The sequence below is a fragment of the Crassostrea angulata genome, chromosome 10 (genome assembly GCF_025612915.1).
Source record: "Crassostrea angulata isolate pt1a10 chromosome 10, ASM2561291v2, whole genome shotgun sequence".
Classification (NCBI taxonomy): domain Eukaryota; kingdom Metazoa; phylum Mollusca; class Bivalvia; order Ostreida; family Ostreidae; genus Magallana; species Magallana angulata.
In genome coordinates, this window is record NC_069120.1 from 35,076,184 (window position 1) to 35,095,572 (window position 19,389).

Sequence of the window (19,389 nt, forward strand, 5' to 3'; positions counted from 1 at the left end):
GATTGTAAGGAATTGCATGCATCGAAAGATTGTGTGTTGTTCAGGTTTGCAGTGTGACCCGCAGGCCTCTTATATCCCGGGCCTACATTTACATTCTGAAAATTGTTTACTGAGTACGATGTTATACCAACAACTTATAAAACATACTTTAAAACATACCATACTTATTACAAGGATAACATCTCAAATTACCCAATAAACAATATATATTGGCAAAACCGCAAAATAGGACGTAAATATCGGACTACTTTTACACCAACCCGTTGCGCATGCGTCCATGGGACTGAAATGAAAAAGAAAGGTTCACTTTAGGTTGACAGGTAAAATGCTTTAAATTATTTTAAAGATAGTAGAAGGAAGAGGGTATAAAAAACAAAAGTTATCGATAGCCTCCTACATATCAGTAGTTTGATAGATAGTTAGAGAAACATGTATGGAAACACTTCTCAATGTGACAGTCGGCATAAGTTTACTTATAGCTGTTTGAGTACTCTTCAAAAAGGTGTTGAAAAAAAAGTTTGCTTAGGAAAATGCATTGGCTCATGGATTTTTTCTTTATGAGATGATTGTATACTTGTGTTACAGTGTAACTAACACAGCCCTTCTATCTGTTCATTTTGCCCTATAAATGATGAATAATAAGTCAAGCTGACCCCCAAAATCTTTTTCGAACAGATTTGTACAGAATATCTAGATTAGATTCTAATTTAAATGATCACAAGCAATTGCTACTTTAAGGCTTTTTATGAAATCAGTGTTTTACTTAAGCATTGAATGCTTATTTTTGGATGTTTTGGTCTTGTATTAATAAACACACCAAGCGGTGCAGACAAATTGAAACTGCGCTTAAGTGTGGTATGATAATTTGTCTGCACAGCTTGGTGTGTTACAGGACCGACGACATCCAAAAATATAAGCATTAATTCAATGCTTATATTTATATTCATTCTGATGTCTATTTGTATGAAATATATTTGTATTGTTGTTGTAAGGCCATTATATACAATCTCAGTCAGGGATATGAAACATACATGAAACAGCCTTCTTAATGTGTTATTTAGTTTGCTTCTGCGACTAAAAATATAGTGCCAGAAACTTTGTAATGACTAAAATAATATCTCAAGATTTTAGGCAGATCTAATGGTTAATTTGGAAAATATGAATTACAGTCATAACCAAACTGACTCGTACCCAAACAGACTTGTAATCAAATTGTCGAATCCAGGTGGTTTCGCTCCGATCGCTTGTTCGCGCTGAGTGATTTTCGCTCCGAATTTATGTTCGCCCTGGGTGGATTCGCCCGGATAGTACTACAATAAACACTGCTCGTTGCTTTTGTTTTTAAATACGTAATTTAAATTATTTCTATCTATACATATCAAGTGGTAAATTAAACGTTTTAGAAAGTAATTTAGTTTAATAAGACTAATTTCATACACATGCACGAGCATCGCCTGAGCAGTTTAATTAGTCGGCAATTAATCCACCATCGATGAAACCGTTAAATAAATAGCTTTGACTGCGATCTAATTTGGAGAAGTAAATGATGAGTATCTCAAGAATTCATTAGCACGTTTTTTTGGAACCAGTATTCTGAAAGAGTATAGCAAAGAACTGGTTCGTAAATGCTGCCTCGATCTACTGCCATAAGTTGATGAGTAAATAAAATATAATGCATTATATGATAGATAATAAAATGAATTAAATAATGCCTAAAATTCCATAAGATGCTCGCATATACATGTTAAATTAATGCAGTATTATTAAATATATTTACAATCGAACTTTGAATATTTCCTATTGTGCAAGCTATATAATATTTTTTTATGTCCATTTGGCCATTGCATATATATTATCAATGTCATATTTTGTATACTGTTTATAATGACGGAATATTGGCTAAAAAATGCCTTCACTTCACAAATGTTTATAAAAGGCATTAATTAAGACAGCTCGATTAGGTGAAATCACGATAATTTTTAATTATTCCATAAAACACAACGTTAGCAATTATTTGGGATTTGCTTAGATCGATAAATACAGGTAATCCTTGATCGTTGATAATATCTATATAATATATTGAAAAGGGGCGAAACCTCTCGGCGCGAAACCCCTCAGCGCAAACAAGCGATCGGAGCGAAACCACCCGTTACCAAATTGTCGAGTATAAAATGACTTAATAATGTTATGCTTGCAGCCTTCAAAGAGTGAGAAGAATTTGTAAATTTGTCAATCTAATTAATCGGTTTTTTAAAGAAAAGATTGCATGTAAACAGAAATTTCTATCAAATGTTGATATAGGGACCTCTTTGGCAAACTTACAGGAGATGACATTATATTAAAAAAAATTCTATATTCATTTATCTCACAATTTCTTAATAATTGTAATTATATCAAAACTTATAACCTTAACAGATTATCTTTTACATATACAACCCAAGTATCATTGTCTACCACCGGACCAATGGATTATTAGTCGGTTTGGGTACAAGTCGGTTTGGGTACAATTTCACTTGACTCGGAAAAGATTTCAACCAGGAAATTATGGTTCCGGTATATTTCTGGGATTCATACCAATTTTGAACTTTTGAATTTAGTTAAAAATCGTGTAAAATACTGTGCGAAATGGTATGTAAACTTGATTCAGTTAGAACCTCTGAAAATCTCTCTCTCTCTCTCTCTCTCTCTCTCTCTCTCTCTCTCTCTCTCTCTCTCTCTCTCTACTGTTTTTACTGTATTGAAAGATGTATTGAAGTAATATGACAGTCACGAGTGGTTTTGTGTGCCTAATCATGGTTCTTAAGAATAGTACTTCACACATCAAATTATTGATACATTTGTCTGAATTTAGTGACCTGGTTAGCTGACATATTCCGTTTGCATTGTTTGCTGTTATCTGTAACAAAAAAAGCAATTGGAATTAAATAGTTAAAACTTTCACAGGAAGTGGCTGAGTCATCTTTTGTGGTTTTGTAACTTTCTGATCAAATTAATTAATGAGAAAACTTATTTGTTATCTTTTTTCACATAAACCCACCAGAATTGTAGGCATTAGAAGAATACATATACATGTAGTTGTCTGATGATGTGTACATGCACATTTCACACATATATATTTATGAATTATGATTGATGTCACAAGTCATTATTTCAGCTAGGGCAGCTTTATAGGATTGCCAACACAAGGCATTGTTTCTGTTAGGACATTTTATTAACAACAGAGGCAGTATGTAGGCTTCATGAATTTAAATGTTCAGAACGATGTTACATGCATACAATCCTTAAAATAAATTGGAATAAGATATCGGTGCTAGTGTGGTATTTAATAACTGTACAGACTTTTATATTTAATATGTTTGATTTGGGCTGATCTACAGTATGCATTCATTTGTCCATCTAGCCAGGTATTTTTCATTTGCCTTAGTAGAGAATAGCAATCATGAAAAATTTGTGCATCTAGATTCCAATCTGTGTTAATGTTGCAATGCTGTCTGTATTTCTGACTTCCTAATTGTAAATTTATGTTGAAAGTTGGGGAGAAAAAACAAAACTGTAACACACACAGACTGACATGCTTGGCTCATCATGCCATGATGTAGATAACTGTGCGAAAACAAAGATACCTAATTGTTCACCTTTCAATTCCCTAAGTTTATCCTGACATTTGACAGCTCAATGTGTACAGATGTGGAAAAATGTCACATAATAATCACTGCTATGTCAAGTGAATAGGAACGTTCTTGATTTATTTTTTTTATGAAATTAATTAACATGTTAAATTGTTGGAGATCTTTTCTAGATTCAACTGGTTTATAAATATCTGGTGTCTTGGTTGTTCAAATCATGCATGGCCGGTTTAATGCGTACACTTGTTTCGTAGAATGCGTAGTCAGTCTGAGCAGCTGTTTTTAATGAGAGGATTTGGGAGCACAGGTGTTTGATTTAGCAAGGTATGACAGTGTCACAACTAGATAGAGTGGGTACAAATTGAAATCCATTCCTTTGAAGTTGCTAGTAAGTTTGATTGGATTGTTGCATAGTTATAAAAAGAGTTGGTCTGTACAGCATTTTTAGACAGCATGAGTATGTATTTTTCGAATCTTTATAGGCTTTGAATATGTATATCGATTTTCATATCAGTTTGAATTGGTGCAGTTTTAGAAATGTACCAGTAGGTATTGTGCGACACCTGTTTCATTTTAAGTTCAGTGTAATATTAATGCACCGGTTCTGAGATAGTTGAAGTTTATTCTTATACATGAAAAGGGTAGAATAGAAGGAAAAACTCAAATTTAACTTTATGGGCAATGTAGAGAAAAAAAATTATCTATTAATGAATTGAACTCATCGAACAGATTAAGGCTAAGTCTTTAGGAACTACATGTACCAGTTTCTGGTTTTATTTATAGAAAAAATAAAGTGTAAATTTTTGGATTTTTTTTTAAAGCAATTAAATCCTATTATTTTCCAGCCCTATTTTATCAAGGTCACATCATTCAAAACCCAGATTGAGATATACCAATCTCTGATAGCCAAAATTTGGCCTTTGCCTTTAAAAATTACCAATACTATAATAGATGTAGAGCATAAACTCTTTAGTTCCCCCATAAACAAAATAGACTTTTACATCCGTTTTCTCTGATGTACTCGTACAACCAACCTACATCAAACTTGATATACCTCAATGTACTGTATGTCTGAAACTTGTAGCTTAATTAGGTATTGATTTTTTTTTTATAATTTTAAGACTCTGGTATCATTCAGATTTGTCTTAGTCCATGTCGGGCTTTTGAAGGATATTTCTAGCTTTTTATGCTACCTTTGGATAGTGTTATTACAAGCCATGTACAAGAAAGATATTAGGTTGGAATTTCATTCAAACATTTTATTTGGACTGGTAGGAGCACACACATGAATCGCCGCAGTGAACATTGGTCCGTCTGTGTTTCTGGAGAAATCTGATCACTTGATACCACGACTTGAGATTCATATCTTTTGTTGGATTGTTTACCAGGTAATTGAGTAACATCCAGGGCTGTATTTTCTTTTATTTGTTGTCGGACAAATTTAAACCAAATGGAATCATGGCTGATTAATTTAATGGATGATAACTTTAGGGAAACAGAGTTTTAAAGTAAAATGTCCAGTAAGTTTTCTCTTATTTTTTTAAACACTGGTGCTCTTTCTTATTTTTCTTTGCTTTTATTATCTTCAAGAACCAATTAAGAGTAAATGGATTCTCTTTCTCCTTTATTTTGCCATTAATCTTCCATTAAGGCCTATACAGACATCCATGAAAAGCTAGTTGCTTGTTTTGTACAGAGAGAGAGAGAGAGAGAGAGAGAGAGAGAGAGAGAGAGAGAGAGAGGTTATTTGCTCAGTGAACAATACACTTGACTAGGAAGTGTGTGGGCCATTATCATGAGAGTACTCGTTGAAGATGTAGTCATTCAGTTTCCATGTTGAAATTTTTTCGTTGCAGAAGCATGTACTTGAACAAGTTTTAATTACTATGGTAAGTTAAATTTGGGGTTGGAAAATGCAGAATGCATGTGCCTTGAATTTTGAAATAAAGCAAAACATGCATGTATGTATGGATTTCAAAACGTGGTGGAAGAGCAATAAGGAAACAGAAGTTAATCAGATTTGTTTGAATCCTTGCAGTGGTTATAATTTCAGTTTGGTGCAGTTGGAAACTAATAGAACATGATGACGTGTTTATGTGTGTGTGTATAATTTATTAATGAATGGTAATGAAAGCATTTTCTAGCAACCACTCTCCAAATTAGCCAGCCCAATGCACATGCAGTGTCCTGCTGTTCATGTTGTGCCTGAAAAACAATTTCTAATTTCTGTTCATGGACTCTGACTAAAAGGAAAAGATCGCTACATGTATTTGGATAAGTGTGATTATGGCTATGATTATCTTTGTTGAATTTCATCGCTGTTTCAAGGAAAGTATGCAAAGTTTGTAGGTATATACATGTACTGGAATACTTTTTAATATCTTAATGCTGATTTTTAAAGCAGGGATTGCATGTTAGTATTATGTGAAATATTCTGTACAGTATGTCTCTTTTATTTGATTTAAGTAAAATTGTTTGTCTTTACCCTTAGCTTCATCCCCTCCCATTTTCTCAAAATAAAGGCATTAGATATAGCAGGTATTAGATTGCTTTAGGTTCACAAGAAGCACTGGCAGTAAACCTCATATTAGTCATAAAAAACTTGCAGAAATTTCCGGCAATGGAGAGAGTGTTGTTGAAAATATTCTGAATTTGAATCTAACAGTAGACCTTGATTAGAGAATAAGATGTCAAGGTCTTAACATTTCAAAAGTCAATCTTTTTTCTGAGTTTGCTGTAAATTCACTACCATCAAAGAATTTACTTCAATTACCAGTAATGCATATATGTAGTTTTTGTAACATTTTCATACTTGTAAGATCCAAAGTTGTCTAATTAACAATCCATATAGAGCCAGCTAGAGTAGTCATTACTCTCATAATCGGCAAAATTTCAATATCGGTCGCCTTTAGCCAATATTCAGTTCACACTTATTTTGCATGATGGCCAGAAATCTGAGTCTGGTGATTAAGAATGAAGCAGTAATTTCAGTGTAGCTGATCTGTGATAATTGACTCTGATATTAAAGAAGCAGTTATTTACGGCTTTTTTGCCCACATCGATTTGATGGTCTTGCCTCCCATTTCAGATGAAAATTGGGAGAGATGATTACTTTACTCTTGAATGCATCTGTATTCATTAAGACTAACAGTGTGACATTTCCGCCCCTTTATATTGTCCAGGAAGAGTAAATTGTCTCGGGCCTAGTGTGGATTTTTCATGCACTGCCAGAGCTATTTTTTTCATTTGATGTCTGCTCCCGGCTACTTTTTTGGAGTAATGGAATCATTTTCACAGTAATCAATTCTGGGTGTTATGTAACTTGAGTGCTTTTGATTTATTGCAGGGAGTGAGAGATTGACAACTTGTGTTAAATTCCAAAGAAAGAAAATGAGGTAACAACTACATTCGAATGCAGTTTCGAGGATACCATCAAGATGAATTTGCCCAGTAGCTTCGCCTTCGACTATGGATGAATAAAGCCACGAACTGAAGTCTTCATTGGATTGACATATCATTGGCTGTGATGGACCTCTACTAGATCTTTATTTTGGTTGTGACTTTTTTTTTCTTCTTTCATTTATTTATTTGCGTTGAGGATTTTTTAGCTGGACGGATTTAACATGTTTCTAAGACGTTACATAGAAAGGTTGAAGACCTCTTGCTTTCGCCAAAAGACCAGGTCATTTTCCATTACACGAGTATTCATCATTGTTATTCTCTTCAGTCTTGTGACTTTCTTCATCCTCTCATATAAACTGATGACCCCAAGACACGTTCGTAAAATGCCACATCCACCAGTTCCAAAGGTGCACTGTCGATTCGAAAGAAAGATGCAGTTTGCGCCAAGAGACCACAACACCAGGGACAATCTGCAGATCAGTAAGAAAGTGCTGGTGATTGCTGAGTCCCATTATCCCAAACTGGTGAGACAGATAGTACAGACGCTTGAGCTAGCTAGGTTTGACTACAAGATCGAAAGTACGGGTAAACATTTACCTCCCCTGACTCATTTAGACAAGGGAAGGTGGTCTGTGATTATTTTTGAGAATTTGGAAGCTTACTTAGCTATGGACCAATGGAATAGGGAAATGATTGATAAGTACTGCAAAGACTTCAAAGTGGGGATGATCATTTTTGTGCACTCTTCTGATGAATTAGGAATTGATAGGGAGAAAGTTACAGGATTTCCCTTGATTCTACGGTACAACATGGGACTTCGGGATTTCCACTTGAACATGTATTCCGAAATGTGGAGAATCGCTCGACCGGGTGAAGTGATAGATGGGCCGCTGGAGGATGATGATTGGACAGTGTTTGAATATCACAACAACACATACGAACCATTGGCGTTCGCTAGGGCTGCCCCCAACCAATTTATAGAGGGTACTGAACAAGACAATTCAACTTTAGTGGCTGCCATCCTAGATGTGGGGAAACATGATGGGATAAAGCGTGTGTTCTTCGGAAACTCTCTGGAGTTTTGGTTGCATCGCCTGATGATGGTTGATGCTCTGTCATACCTGTCACATGGGAAGTTGAGTCTCTCTCTGGATCGTTATATTCAAATAGATGTGGACGATATATTTGTTGGAATCACTGGGACTAGAATGACAGCGGCAGATGTTGAGGTGAGAATAAAATTGCTGGTATATGTTGAACAAAAAGAGGCAGGAAATTGTTTTTAACCCTTACTCATTGTATTTCAAAATGCACAAATTCTTTTACTCACATTTTTGAAAATGATTTTTGGAAATGTCTTGTAAGATTAAAGATATATGTATGTCATGAAACAGAGTAAGTTAAAGATCTCTTTTTTATTGGTACATTTAAGTAATGATGATAATTCCACGGTATATGACCAGTAGTTATGATTGTGAAAAAATGAATGCAATGATGGCAAGGGTTCAGAATATTGCCCATGCTTTTATTTGAAATTATGATTTAATTGTACAATGTATACAGTTTGTAATAAATGTAATGATTCCTGAACTCATTGTAAGGTGATATTTTAAATTGACAGGCCATGGTACAAGCTCAGGAGAGGTTTCAGAAGAAGGTGGAGGGATTCATGTTCAACATGGGATTCTCCGGCTATTACTTCCAGACCGGAGATAATCCCGAAAATGAAGGCGACAAGAAGATACTAGGTAATGTCAAACATAGCTTTGGAAATGCAAAGATGACATGTGTAAGTTATGAAAGCAGGGTTGGGCAAATGGCATCAGATTTAATACAGAAATACAATTTTTACTGCTACTTGAAGTGGAATGATGTATCCTACATTTTGACTGGTTTATAAACATGGTTTACTAGTAGTTGTATTTTTGTGCTTATCCCAAGTGTGTTTTTGTAGGAAATACTCCATTTTTAGATAGTGTTGTAAAAATTGTAAGTAGATAAGTTGGGAATCATTTGAAAGAGGTTAAGCACACTGGGTGTGCAATATGGCCTCCGAAGTAGCACTGTTACAAACATCAGTAAGCTCTCAATATTTCACAACATTTCATTAAAATAGATTTTGAAATATAAGAATTACACAAATATGTGCTAAAAGGGTTCTACTGGGTAAATGTCTTGAATGACATCAGTGACATGACTGGATCATTTAACAAAAGATATCCAGGCATGGCATGATGATCAACAAATATTGTAATATACTAAACTATATATTTTGTAAAGTGTGGTCTTCATGTTGAAAATTAATGGAATATTTCAAGTAAGAAATTTTTTTTCCAAACCTGTCATTAAGGTTTGGTATGAACCAATGATTGGAGGCTTCCTTTCACTTATCTCTCATTTCACCGTCAGATTTTGTGGAATGATATTATATTGTTGTGTTGACATCTTGGTTAACCAACTGTTAATGACCGTTCTTCAAATTGTAGAATACAAGAACAAGTTCTGGTGGTTTGGTCACATGTGGAAGCACGAACACTCGCACAAGTTTCCTCAACAGAGACTGGAGCAGTCCATGCTCAAAAACTACCAGTTTGCCAAGGTATAGATGACATACCTTATATCTGTTTATTATACCCCTGCAAACGAAGTTTAGGGGGGTATATTGGTTTCACCCTGTCCGTCTGTCTGTCCGTCCGTCTGTCTGTAGACGCAACTTTGTCCCCCCTATAGAATTTTTTATTACTGCATGGAACAGTTTGAAAATTTGTACATATGTTGAACACCATCTGAAGATGTGCACCTGCAATTTTTTTGAAGATCAGACAAGATTTAATGATTTTATGACAGTTTTCATTTTCCTTATTCTATATATTGTACACTAATGTTGAAAAGTAAGGGAGGTAATCCTTACAGATTTTATTAATTAATTAATAGAAAACACTCTAAAATATATTTATATAAATACATCCAGATGAAGTTTTTTGTCTTTATGTCTTAATTAATAAAAAAAAATTTATTTTTTATAAGTATTCTATCAACTGACAATGCAAAGTTTTTGTTTGTCAATGATAAATTCTTAGGAGCTAATAAGAACATCAAAGACAAGTGTGGCTGAATTCATTTGTCCCAAGGGAGCCATTATCTGATCCATGGTTCAGATGGAGCATGTGTTTAGGGGAAATTGATAATCTGTAAAGTGGGTGATGGTTTTGGGGCTATTTTAAAACTGTTTCATGTAAACCAAAAGGTCTATCATTATAAGGAAATAAATAATATAATGATTAATTTAAGAAGTTAAACTATTTTTAGAGGTTGTTTAAATTTATTTGTCAAGTAAATTGATGAAGTGACCCTATTGGGCATTAATTTAAATGAAATTCAAAATTACTGATATGATTGTAGTGTTTTGGCAATTTTAAAATTGTTTGTAATATTAAATTTTCTTTTTTTTTTTTACATATTTTTACATAGTATGGTAATTATGGTAATGTTTTGGGAGTTTATTGAATTTAACAAGTTCATCAAAGAAAATCATAGTCCTATGGGATCAATTTTCTGATATGGAGTTCCACTGTGCCATAGGAGAAAGTGAGGAAAATTTGAAACAACTAATTACATCTGTCAAGACTCTTATTAGAAAGATATTGAAAGTTTTATCAACAGAAGAGCATTGCTTGGCTACTGGTATTTCTATTCACTGCAAAGGGAGGGGTTATTGTCATTTTGTTGGTTTTTCTTTAAATCAATTAAATTAAAAAAATATATCATCAAATACATACATTTGTAAATGTATGACTGTTATAGATATGTATTTACAGTGAAATTCTGACAATTTTGATTTTAATTTTTCTTTGTTATTATAACTAATTTTTTTTTTTTTACAATTCTAGAAATTTTTTTTGGTATGTGTTCCAAACCTTTATTATTCAATTCAATTATTTGTCCCATTTGAAATTAGCCTAGCGGGGGTATTAGTCCCATTAGGACAGTTCTAGTTTTGCATGTCACAAAAATGAGGGAAAAGGTGTAACTTTTTAATTTGCTTTAGTCATTTTTTGTCACTTAAAAAGTTTCCTATAGCAAATAATACCGGATATATATTCTGCGTATTGGATATTTTGTGATGCAAAAGTGATCACAAAAAAGTTCAAATTAGAACATCATGAAAATTACCGGATATACAGTACTGGGAATATATACTTTTATGTTTACAGTGAAGTACCAGTTCGTGATTGCATGTACAAGACCAGTTTTTTCAAAGTGTAGATGATACGTACATTTACATGTATATTGAAGTATATGTACAGTCTTGGGTGGGTCTGATATAAAGTACAAAAGCTCTTAAAATAAAGCAGTTTGCCCACCAGCGGGAATTTTTTTTACTGGAACGTCTGATTTCCACAGCTTTATGTCCGGTAAAGGACAGAGTGTGTTTCCTGTTAATGTCACACTCTATAGAAATTTTGTAGATAACCCTTGAACAGGCATTGAAAATTAGTCAGGTTGTATGGCTGAAAATCTTTTTTTATCTGAACCACTGATTTCCTTAGGGACTGATGTTCAGGATTATGGGGAGAGTAGGGTCTTGGCTTTGTAATTAAGAGCTGTTTGTTATTCCGGGAGAAGTAATCAGAATTTGATTCTTGCAAAAGCTAGAGATTCCTGAAAATAAAGTTCCCTGGAGATATATATTGATTATTCAATTCTTGGATACCAGTTCTGTGATATATATGCACCATTACGGAATAAACATTTTCAGAGAGTGCTCTTGAGAAAAAAAATATTTCTGTCAGAATGGATATCAGATTTTGGGAATGTTGAAATTGAATCTTGCAAGTCAATTATGGAATATCAAAATATTTTATTCGGCTAAATGGCATATATAACTTAATTGAAGGTTCCGACAGAAACCACTGTTCTTTACAGGACTAGTAAAACTTCCATATAAATATTTTAGTTTTTTGGACATAAACACAATATAAGGGATTGCGTTGCATTTGAATTTGAAAATTAAGCTGTTGTGGCACTGTTTCAGGAGATGAAGATCCCCGTACATCACCAGTATGCAGTAGCCCCACTACACGCTGGTGTGTTCCCAATCCATGAGGAACTGTACAATGCCTGGAAAAATGTGTGGGACATCCGAGTGACCAGTACAGAAGAGTACCCCCGCCTGCACCCTGCCTGGAGAAGGAGGGGCTTCATATACAAAGGGGTGATGGTAAGAACTTGCTCACAAATCTTTACACAAAAGGAGGTGTTCATAAACTTAAGGGTTTATGGTAAGATTTCGCTTACAAACCATCCCATAAATTTAAGTTGAATTTTACAAATGTGTTCTTACTTAACTTCCTACTTCTTACCCCTCATCTCTATTATATCTGCAGTGTATGTTGGAAAGTTGTTACTTACACCTTGTGGTAATTACTTATATTTGGTCCAGTAGGCAAGAAAGATAGGATTCATTTAAAAAGTTGACGTTTTGTTAAATAATGTACATGCTTGGTATATCCAGAGCTTACACGGGCAGACCAAACCATGTATTCTGGTCAAAAAACTTTCTGCAGCTTTAATTGATAAATGTGTAATTCATGGAATTCAGGCCTTGTGTACAGCAATGGCACGTGTCCTGTTTATTACCCATTAAATATCATTACTCTTGTGTTGACAGGTTCTTCCACGCCAGACCTGTGGACTGTTCACACACACCATGTACTATGACGAGTACCCTGGGGGCCCACAGGTCCTAGACAAGAGCATCCAAGGGGGAGAGCTCTTCTTGACATTCCTTTTCAATCCTGTGAGTCTGTGCACATAGTTTCTCATTTTCTTCACATGTTATATTGTGAAGCAAGTTTCAATCCAATGAAAAATGTTGTTTGTCGCATTTAGCTTTTGCTAGACAAACGCCTTGCTTTGACATAAAAGATAGTACATGTACATACATATTCTTCAAGCTTGACTTTGTTTCTTTTAATGCATACTTTAAAGAGGTTAAATTTGAGATTATTATGAATTCACAATGGTACTACCTACTTTTACTTTCAGATTAACATATTCATGACACATATGTCTAATTATGGCAATGACCGCCTGGCCTTGTATACCTTTGAGAGCGCTTTCAAGTTTGTTCAGTGCTGGACCAATTTAAGGTTGAAGCAGGTGCCACCTCTGGAAATGGGAATTAAATATTTTGAAATGTACCCTGAAGAGAAGGATCCTATTTGGAGGGTGAGTTTCAAAAAGGGCAATTGTAAAATAAACCTTTCTAGCTCAAAAATTTGGAAGGCTTCATAGTATTATATCCAATAAAATAATAATTGAAGCAGAATACATACACTAATCTTCATGAATTGTCATCTAGGAGACACCCTAATGGGAATAGGAATTATTACATAAATATATTTTCCTGCTTTTCAGAATCCTTGCTCGTATAAGAGGCATTTAGAGATCTGGTCAGAAAACAAAACTTGTGATAGACTGCCAAAGTTCATGGTCATCGGACCTCAGAAAACTGGTAAGGTTCACATTACAGAGTGAACATGACATGGTCAAACATGTAACTAGAAAGTGATGTTATAGGTATCATTGAACTAGCTCAACTGGTTCTTTTATGTTGTAGGTACCACAGCATTGTACACATTTCTCTCCATGCACCCAGCCATCATCAGTAATTACAACAGCTCTGAGACGTTCGAAGAGGTTCAGTTCTTTAACGGAAACAATTACTACAAGGGCCTGGATTGGTTTGTTCTTTTTGATAGATTTGATTGTTCCTAGATATTTTGCTTATAGTCATGTCTTTGCCTTGTAGAAATAGGGGTTTTTTTCTGTCAGTAAGCAGCACATTTGATGGAGACGATTTTCATTTTTTTCAGGTACATGAATTTCTTCCCCATTCCGCCAAACGCTACCTCAGATTTCCTGTTTGAGAAGAGTGCCACTTACTTTGACAGTGAGCTGGCACCGCATCGAGCTCACGCTCTCCTGCCCAAGGCAAAACTCATCTGTATACTCGTTCATCCGGCCAAAAGAGCATATTCCTGGTATCAGGTACACTCATCAAGTGTTGCATAGCTGTACATGGAGATACACCTTTTTTTTGCATAAATACTGTGTTTGATTATATTTCGCTGTTTATCTTTATATCAACCACTAGCTGAAGGATTATTCAGTGATTACTATTACAGTAATTCAACCATAACTTATTGATTTGTGGGGAAGTGGGATTGGGATGTTAAATTCACATATATTTATCAAAGAAAAATATACATTTTTCTAAGTACCCAAATATTGAGAGAATATAAATATGTACTCGCAACAAAATGAGGGTTTAAATGACCTTTGCCTTACCTTTATTTTCAGCATATCAAAGCACATAAGGACCCGATAGCAATGAATCATTCGTTTTATGAAGTGATCACAGCGACTAACTCGGCCCCCCAGAAGCTTCAGAGTCTGAGGAATCGGTGCCTGATGCCAGGAATTTATGTACAGCACCTGTCCAGGTGGCTAGATTTCTACCCAGCCAGACAGGTGAGTGTCCCTATTATATTCAACCAATATTACATATATAATATGGTAAGTCAAATGTAAAAATTTCAAAATAATTTTTAACAAGGAATTGATTTATACATTAAGTTAATTGGATCTTGTATCAATGGATTTTATGTTGGAGGGGATAAGGGGCTATTTATCAGAGAATTCATTATTTAATATTTACCCAGATTGGTTGCAACTGCTCTTTATTTCTTGATTATGAGTTATGTGTATGTTTTTGCCACCATTTAAATTGAAGAAAATGTGTCTTTCAGTTATTTATTGTGGATGGAGAAAAACTCAAGAATCAACCAGCAGCTGTGATGCATAATGTTCAGCGGTTCCTACATATAGAGCCGCACTATGAATATAATGATTTACTCAGGTAAACATCATTTGAAATTTGATAGAGTTACGTATTGTGTCCCTGCTTTGTCACAATGCCTTTAGATGTGAAATCCTTGTAAACCAATACATTGTACATGTACAATAGTGACATAACACTTGAGGTCCAGTGGACCATCTCTGAAAAATTGAAAAATGCATTACCAGAAAGACAGTTTTTGAATGCCTTTATTGTATCTATTTGGCTTGACATGTAGATTCATGTAATGCTTTTATTTCTGTATTTCAGGTTTGATCCCAAGAAAGGGTTCTATTGCCAAACCATGTCGAACAACAAGAGCAAGTGCTTAGGTCGAAGCAAAGGGAGAAAGTATCCCCCCATGGACCAGAAATCAATGGCGGTCCTACAGCAGTTCTACAGTAAACACAACGTGGCCCTGTCTCATCTGCTGGAGAAGTACAAGTACAGGATTCCTAATTGGCTGGAGCAGGAGCTCAGCAGCAGCAGATAACACTCAATTCTGATTGGTCAAAAAAAAAATGGCATTTATGACAGTGTAATTTAGAGAGCCAGTCCAAATATCGTCTTTCATGACATCAAATGTTGTACTGCCAAAAAATTTTGTTTTTTTTAAATTTAGTTAATAATTGAGTAAAGCTTTTGTGTGAGAATGAGAGGGTTGAGGAAGATATTAATACTTGGAAATTGATCAAATTTTCATTTTGTCATGGAACAACTTTGAATTTTAAACTTTATGAAACAAGGTTGTTGGTTTTTTTTTTTACAGGGCCATTAAATTTGCTAATCATAACTGGTGCTAGAATAATTGTATTTGGTTTGTAAGCTGCTCATGTCGTGCACTCCCTTGTCGTATGATTGTGATATTTTTTTATGCTGTACCCATCCTCTCCACAAGGTTGACCTGTAGGAAATGAATCTTATTCTGATAGACTTCATTTTTCCTTTGATTTGATTTAAAATGTCTATGAAATTTTCATTAGGAGTACAAGTGACTTCAGGACATTGTTCAGAAATATGTAACTAGAATCAAAATCCACACTCTTTAAGTGTTATGAATTGTTTACATGTATTTAAAATCATATTGATATGAAATCAAGTAGCAAAATGGTTGAGTGTAAATTTTAATGTCAAAGCATTGAAAATTAACTGTAAACCTAAATGTTGTCATTGGAGTAGTTGCCAGATTAGTTAAATGGCTGTGAATGTTAATTTATATTTTTGCCACAAGGATGGGAGAGGGTTTCAGTCTGCTTTTTTTTAACCAGTACATTTTTAATGATTTTAATGCAGGTCATAAAGATTGATTTTATATGCAATTGAATAGTTTTTAAAAAAACCTTTGTATTAGTTTTTTTTTTTTAATGCTAGTTATAGTGTATCAACAATCTACTTTGTTTATAGCATAAACTTACTAGTAACTGGTTAAGATACATAACTTCTGTGGTCATAAGGTACCGGTACATGTACAAGACTGTTACTAGCTATATAGTTGAATCCTAGTTATTAAAAAAAATCTATGTTGACTTATGTCTACATGTATAAATGGAGTGTGTTTGTAGGAAAATTTTTAATGGTTTATTTTAATACTGATTGTCATATTACAGGTAGCTGTCAAATCCCGGTTTCATTCTTTCAAAACACTCAGTAGCCATCATAGTGAAAACATTAAAAACTCAGATTCTCTTTCTCCCCCTCCCCCACCGCCAATCCTCCCTCACTTTGTTTGTGTATGATGAGGTTGTTTACCAGACTTGTTTACAGTTTGTTGTTAAACTCATTTTATATGTAGCTATTGTTTATGTAATTTTACAATAGATTAATACATGTTTTAATTTTGTTGAACAAGCTTTAATTCATCGAATTCATTTTGAATTTAATCTTCTTTTTTTTTCAATGTTGAAAAAAACAGTCAATTTTTATGAGATCTGGTCTCTTATTTTTGTAATCGGATGATGTACAAGCACCAACTATTTTGCACTTTGATAAATATTAACATTTTGATTTGCTTTTGACTTTACCAAAAAATTATGTTGAATGTGCATGCAGCTAAAGGATGATATGCTATGTATGAGGTATATATATAAGCTATTTACCATGTTGCAAATGCTGAAAGAAATTGCTTTCGGGGAAAACAATGCTGAGAACAAGTTGTATTCATTGTAAATACCATTTCCAAAAAAAAAATATGTGCAATTCCTGTGGAATTTTTATACATAACTGTACATGTACGTTTGTGAAGATAGCATGACATGTTTTTTAAACTGCTTTGTCTATTTTTGTATGAACTTGTAATTACTTTTGAATTTTTGTCAGCATTATTCTCATTCAGACCTGACAGTATTTGCAAAGTCATCATTTTTAATGCAACTGGTTTTTTGCTGATCATGAACAAAAAGCTTCTTCTTGTCATATCAAAAGTGCTAGATTATTAATAAAGCCCTTGTAGTACATGTAGTTTAAATGTGTAACTTATTTTGTTCCGTGAACATATTGGTGCAAACGTTTGAATAATTGTACTCATAAAACACTGGTATTAATTAAATGTTCAGTAGATTAATTTTAAAAATATTGTGATTTACAATGTAATTGAATGTACATTAGGGTTTTTTTTTAGGGGTCTGCAGTTGGCCAATTGAAAATACCTCTTATATTAAATTTAAACAAAGATAAAACTTGCTGAATGATATTCAATCTTGTTCATGATTATAAACTTGTGTATATTTTCCACTTTCAAATTAAGTCTTATAAACTTGTGTATATTTTCCACTTTCAAATTAAGTCTTCTTTATAAACTAATTTTAATACATGTACTTTGGTTTCATGTATACTGGTCATCATGCTAATTCAGAACATGCTCTGGCAATTCTAAACCTGTATTAATCTTTTAACAGTTGAACATTTTTTCAATTATTGTTCTTTTTTGTAACATCTTGTTTGCAGAACATGTTTTTCTTGATAGTTGAAATTTCGAATGGTAGCAATAATTGGTTGTCTTTAGGGCTTTCTGTAACTTTTGATATCATTTTTTTAAAGCAAGATAGATAGTTACGATAATATATATGATTTATTGTATATGTTCGTGCATATGAACCAGAATTCGGTTTCAAACAAAATAGTATAATTGCAATACAATTTTTTCAAATGTGCTGATGAAATTGTTCACAGAAAAATGTTCAGATTAAAAGTTAAATTATATATTGAATAAAATACAGAGAAAAAATGAAGTCCAGTTTTCAGTGTTTGAATGTAAAATATGGAAAAAGGATGATCATTAGAATTAAAGGGGCATGGTCACGATTTTGGTTAAAAATTATTTTTACGATTTTAATGTTTACAATGCTTCAGTAAAGCATCTGTAATAGACAAAGTTGAGTGTCAGTTATAAGTGAGTTACAGAGATTACAATTCTTTGCTAGTAAACAAAGCCTTTGTTTACATTTTGAAAGTTGAAGTAAAAATTCGAGTTTAAGACCTAAAAAGAATGTTTTCAATGTTCCAAACTGCTAATTTATGTTTAAAATGAATGAGAAGATAGACAAATCTATCTCTATCTTGCTTGTGTAACTCAACGACTGACTCTCACATTTTATTTGATAATTAGAAATGCATTCCTAAAGCATTGTAAACATTTAACCAAAGTCGTGACCTTTAATAATTGTTGGTCCTTTTTACAATGGGTAATTTGACGTATTTCAAAGGAGGAATGATATGAAAATATCTCGGAGCATCTCGTGCAGCATATCATCATGTTGCACGTCTGTCAAGTGATTGATTTAATGCCATTAATTGGACACCGTTTTAGACTTCAGATTGATAGAAGTCCAGATATCTCAAAATCAGTAGGAGTCATCTACTGAAATGGTACCACTGTACCTTATTATACCTCTGTCAAGCAAAAGGTTTTCAAGAAAATGATTTGGCAACACTAACCCCATCATTTTATATTTTTTATATATTATTACATATGTAATTATGTTAGAATGTTTTACTTTTACCTCACACATAATGGTGTCAAAGGTAGAGACTACGTCCGCTATCTGAAGGTGAAATCAAGCAATGTGATTTCCTATCCAATTTCAATTTAAAGGTAGTTTTCAAATGAAATGCCCTTGACTAAAATCACACCATGTGACTTCTGACTACCCAAGTTGAAAATTTTTAAAAGTTCAATGATAACGAATTGAATAGCATAGTATTTGATAATAAATTTGACTCAAATCATGATGTGATTTTCCTTTTCTTGGGGAAGCAATGAAGGAAAAAGATATATAGAAATTATTACAATTGATTTGTTTATAATGGGACCACCCATTCTGCTGGCCAAATCGAATAAAAGAAAGTGAGCGCACAAGATTGTAAGTTTGCAGGAATCCTCGACACGAATCAATTGGGATTTAAATGTCTATAACCACGAAAGGCTAAGTACAGGTTTCAACAAAAATATATTATGTTGAG

At 33.7% G+C, this 19,389-nt stretch overlaps 1 protein-coding gene across 5 annotated transcripts; it reads left to right on the forward strand.

Annotated features, from left to right (window-relative positions):
- Window positions 1-261: 261 nt before the first annotated feature.
- LOC128166094 (bifunctional heparan sulfate N-deacetylase/N-sulfotransferase 4-like) lies at window positions 262-18,158 on the forward strand. Of its 5 annotated transcripts, none has more exons than XM_052831025.1 (13): window positions 262-320; window positions 6,973-8,257; window positions 8,650-8,776; window positions 9,515-9,627; window positions 12,064-12,249; window positions 12,700-12,828; window positions 13,077-13,259; window positions 13,449-13,545; window positions 13,651-13,774; window positions 13,907-14,081; window positions 14,394-14,564; window positions 14,843-14,952; window positions 15,202-18,158. In XM_052831025.1, the coding sequence occupies exons 2-13, from the start codon at window positions 7,250-7,252 to the stop codon at window positions 15,422-15,424; spliced, it is 2,646 nt and encodes an 881-aa protein (XP_052686985.1). In that variant the 5' UTR covers window positions 262-320; window positions 6,973-7,249; the 3' UTR covers window positions 15,425-18,158. The 5 variants fall into 5 exon arrangements, with proteins under 5 accessions (XP_052686985.1, XP_052686986.1, XP_052686988.1 ...); XM_052831026.1 differs by lacking the exon at window positions 262-320 and adding an exon at window positions 4,748-5,014; XM_052831028.1 differs by lacking the exon at window positions 262-320 and adding an exon at window positions 5,021-5,146.
- Window positions 18,159-19,389: the final 1,231 nt, after the last annotated feature.